Source organism: Quercus robur, chromosome 4, assembly GCF_932294415.1.
Source record: "Quercus robur chromosome 4, dhQueRobu3.1, whole genome shotgun sequence".
Classification (NCBI taxonomy): Eukaryota; Viridiplantae; Streptophyta; class Magnoliopsida; order Fagales; family Fagaceae; genus Quercus; species Quercus robur.
Window position 1 is genome coordinate 42,364,485 of NC_065537.1, and position 3,899 is coordinate 42,368,383.

General features: G+C 33.4%; 1 protein-coding gene across 1 annotated transcript; it reads left to right on the top strand.

Moving 5' to 3' along the window:
* The first annotated feature begins 749 nt into the window (after positions 1 to 749).
* On the top strand, positions 750 to 1,964 carry LOC126721861 (zingipain-2-like). The gene is made up of 2 exons (XM_050424937.1): positions 750 to 1,270; positions 1,372 to 1,964. The coding sequence occupies exons 1-2, from the start codon at positions 832 to 834 to the stop codon at positions 1,962 to 1,964; spliced, it is 1,032 nt and encodes a 343-aa protein (XP_050280894.1). The 5' UTR covers positions 750 to 831.
* Positions 1,965 to 3,899: the final 1,935 nt, after the last annotated feature.

A 3,899-nucleotide genomic window follows, 5' to 3' on the forward strand; every position in this document is an offset into this window, starting at 1 on the left:
TATTAAATTTTAAATACTATAGAAATAAAGTAATTTATTGTTGATTCAAATAAAGAATAAAAATTAAATATTTCATTAAAACCATTTTTTAAGAGAAAGGTTAAATGAATTAGTACTTATTATTCCCTTTTCAAAGAAAAATGACATATGGTATTAATTAAATAATGAAAAATAAATATTTCATTAAATCCATTATTTAGGTGGAAGGTTAAATGAAATCAATTCATTAAAAACTTAACTTAGGTGAAAGGTTAATTTAATAGGGGCTTCTTCTCAAAAAAAAGAAAAAAAAGAAGAAAAAAAAGGAAGTTTATTTCCATTTCAAAGAAGAATGACACGTGACACTAATTATTAAAATGAGCATTAATTTTCTAAAAAAGCAAAGCCTTAATTAAAGGATGAGGTGAAATGCTTACTAAAAGATTAGGTAGAAGATTAAATAAAAGAATACTCAATTTTTTTGCAACACGTGCCAAAATCTCATACTCTCCAAGACAGATATGGATCCACTTCATTTTTATGGAAATAGAATTTCTATTTAATGGGCAAGATTCAAAGTGGACGATAATTTTAAATAAATTGGCAAATCTGAACCATATATTTATTTCATTTTAAATCATAGCCATTAAATATACACTTTCCATTTCACTTGGAAATGGATAGGATCCAAATCATACAAATCTCTCACACATTAAGTTCCTACTTATATATATAAATATTGATAGTATTGATATTGGGTAGGACCTCTTGGTTCCCTCCAAGCAACCACGAAGGAATTGGGCACATAACAAAAAGCCATTGTCAAAGAACTCTCATCGGATTGTAAAAAATATGGTTTTAACACTAGGGAAAAAACTTATCACAGTCATGTTGTTGGTTTTAGGGACTTGGATATCTAAATCCTTGTCCCGTCCATTACTTGAAGAATCCTTTGTTGAGAGACATGAGCAATGGATGACTCAGCATGGACGTAACTACGTAGATGATGCTGAGAAGAAAAGGCGTTTGAAGATATTCAAGGACAATGTGGAGTATATAGACAAAGTCAATAATCAAGGGAATCGCACTTACAGGTTAAGTGTCAATGAATTTGCAGACTTAACGAATGAAGAATTCATTGCCACTCATACTGGATACAAGATTTCCACCCAACCAAGTTCATCACCTAAAAACACTTTTAGATATGGAAACCTAAGCAGAATTCCAATGACTATGGATTGGAGAGAGAAAGGAGCTGTAACCCCCATTAAGAGCCAAGGCCAGTACTGTGGTAAGAGAATAACATTTTCTAAAACTCAAACTAGTCTAGCTTCATTTGCTACATTTATTTATGTCCTAACAAGATTTTTATTATTATTGATTCTTATTTAGGAAGTTGCTGGGCCTTTTCAGCAGTAGCAGCAGTAGAGGGGATCTATCAGATCAAAACTGGCAACTTGATCTCCCTTTCGGAGCAACAACTAGTGGACTGTGTCGTGGAAGGCAATTCTGGGTGCAGTGGTGGTGGTGTCGTGAGTTATGCCTTTACATATATAATACAAAACCAAGGACTAGCCACTGAAGAAAATTACCCATATGAGGCTATGGATGGAACTTGTGACCAAGAAAAAGCATCTATTAACGCAGCTCGCATAAGTGAGTTTGTAATCTTACCTTCCAATAATGAGTTAGCAATACTACAAGCAGTGGCCACACAGCCAGTTTCAGTTTCCCTCGACGCTACTGGTCATGACTTGCAGTTTTATGCCAGCGGAGTTTTCACCGGACAATGTGGGACTAATTTAAGTCATGATGTTACTGCAATTGGGTATGGAACCAGTGAAGATGGTACCAAGTATTGGTTAATTAAGAATTCATGGGGCACCAATTGGGGTGAGAATGGCTATATGAGGATTCAAAGAGATAGTGGAGCTCCAGAAGGTCTTTGTGGCATTGCCATGCAAGCTTCCTATCCAGTTGTTTAGGTACTCTAAAGGTGAGTGTGAAAATGGCTGTATTGTACTGCTACTTGTAACGTCAAGATCTTAACGTAGTAGTAATAAAAAAGACGTACCTTCCAATATATAGAATGAGGAAAACGTAAGGAATGCTGATAAAATCTTCAAAATTTGGCATTACTACCATCTATATTGCTTTCTTCCTTATCAAAGGTACTAATGACTTTTCCAGACTCGTCATAAACCTATTCTAACTAGATTGTATATAAGAATTAATTGCATGTGCATAATTCAGATTCTACAGAAGGTGCAAAGCACCAATACATTTTCTAAGAAAACGACTTGATGTCTACAGTGAAGCATGTATGTAATCATGAAAATTCTATGGAAGCTCGTTTGCAATGAAAAGTTTTTGTTAGCTTAAGGAAAAATTAATTCTTATTCATTTTGGAAAGTATGAATGTGAGAGGAGAGAGCACTATTAATTCTCTGTACTCCGTTAGTCTCTCTCTTTCCTTTTGCATTAGTTTCTATCTGCTTTTTGTGTCTAGAATTCCAAGCAAACAAGGAATGTTATCATTTTTTTAGATATAATTACAATTGTTGCAAATTCCACAGCTCGAATAATTTCTCCCCTAAAGCTCCAAGCACTTAGTGCATAGAGGGTGTAACTACAAGGCCCTTGGCAAGATAGAATGTTACCTAATGCTACTGTTTATATTAATTTGATGACCCTTACGAAGTAAAATACGTAATAAAAACATAAACCTATACCACAATTACTTCACAAAAAAGAAGTAGAAAAATGGGAGAACTTATGCAATTTTATTAGTTTAATTGACATTCACGTACTTTGTGCATTTAACCTATGTAGCAATCACATTGAATTTGGACAAGCTTTGTTTGGACAACTCAACAACCTCTGGCTATAAAAGTTGGAAGTGAAATGCATTTTAACTGTAACCAAATATCTTTTCTAAGCACTAGAAAAATGAAACAAAGTATAATATCCCCGTTTTCTTGTTTTGTGCATGTCCTTCTCTTAGCCTTTGGCCTAAGTAGTTCCTATACATTTGGAAAGCACTATTTACAAATCGTCAACAACCTCAATGCTAAATCCCTAAATTATCATTGCAAATCTATAGATAATTATCTTAGCATTAGAACTCTTCAGCCAAAAGGACCATAAGACTTCTCTTTTTGCATCAACTTTCTAGGCACGAAGCAATTCTACTATTACTTTTGGTGCAAGAAATTGCATGCTATTTTTTGATGTATTTATTGGAGACAATAGGTGTCGATACTGCATTATGTCCAACCTCCGTTTGCATGCCAATTTGTTAATTTGAGCCTTAAAAAGCCAAAATTAGATTTTTGACATGGAAGAATTAGAAATTACATAAAATAAATTAATTTATCCCGATCGGACGTTAGATAAACTATTTTAATAGTTCAAGAACTCAAAATACCAAAATTACCTTACTTTGACCAACTTAATTTGACCAAGCTGATCAAAGGTCCAATTAGCCCAAAGCTCATCCAACTTCCAAATTCCATCTCATTTTAATTAACCTAATCCACCATTCCAAACCATTTGAATAACCTTGGCAATGTTTGACCAAGTTTGATCAACCATAATAAAGATTTGGTTGAGATTTAACCAGAAATTTGCCTGTCTAATCATCATAAATTTATGTTCATGTTAAAGATCATGAAATTTTCTTTAAAACCATAGTTTACGGACCTAGATTGAGTAGAAATGGATAAGATATTACAAAAACATTGAATCTTTAGCTAAAGGGTTTAGTCATTTTTGCAACATTGAATTATAGTTTAATTTGGATTAAATTATAATCAAACAACCACCAATTGGCTCGAGAGATTAGTCGTTTGAAAGGTCTCATAATGAAATTTGATTTAGCATGCTTGGATAGCAAAAGCTCCACTTGTATGGTATCAACA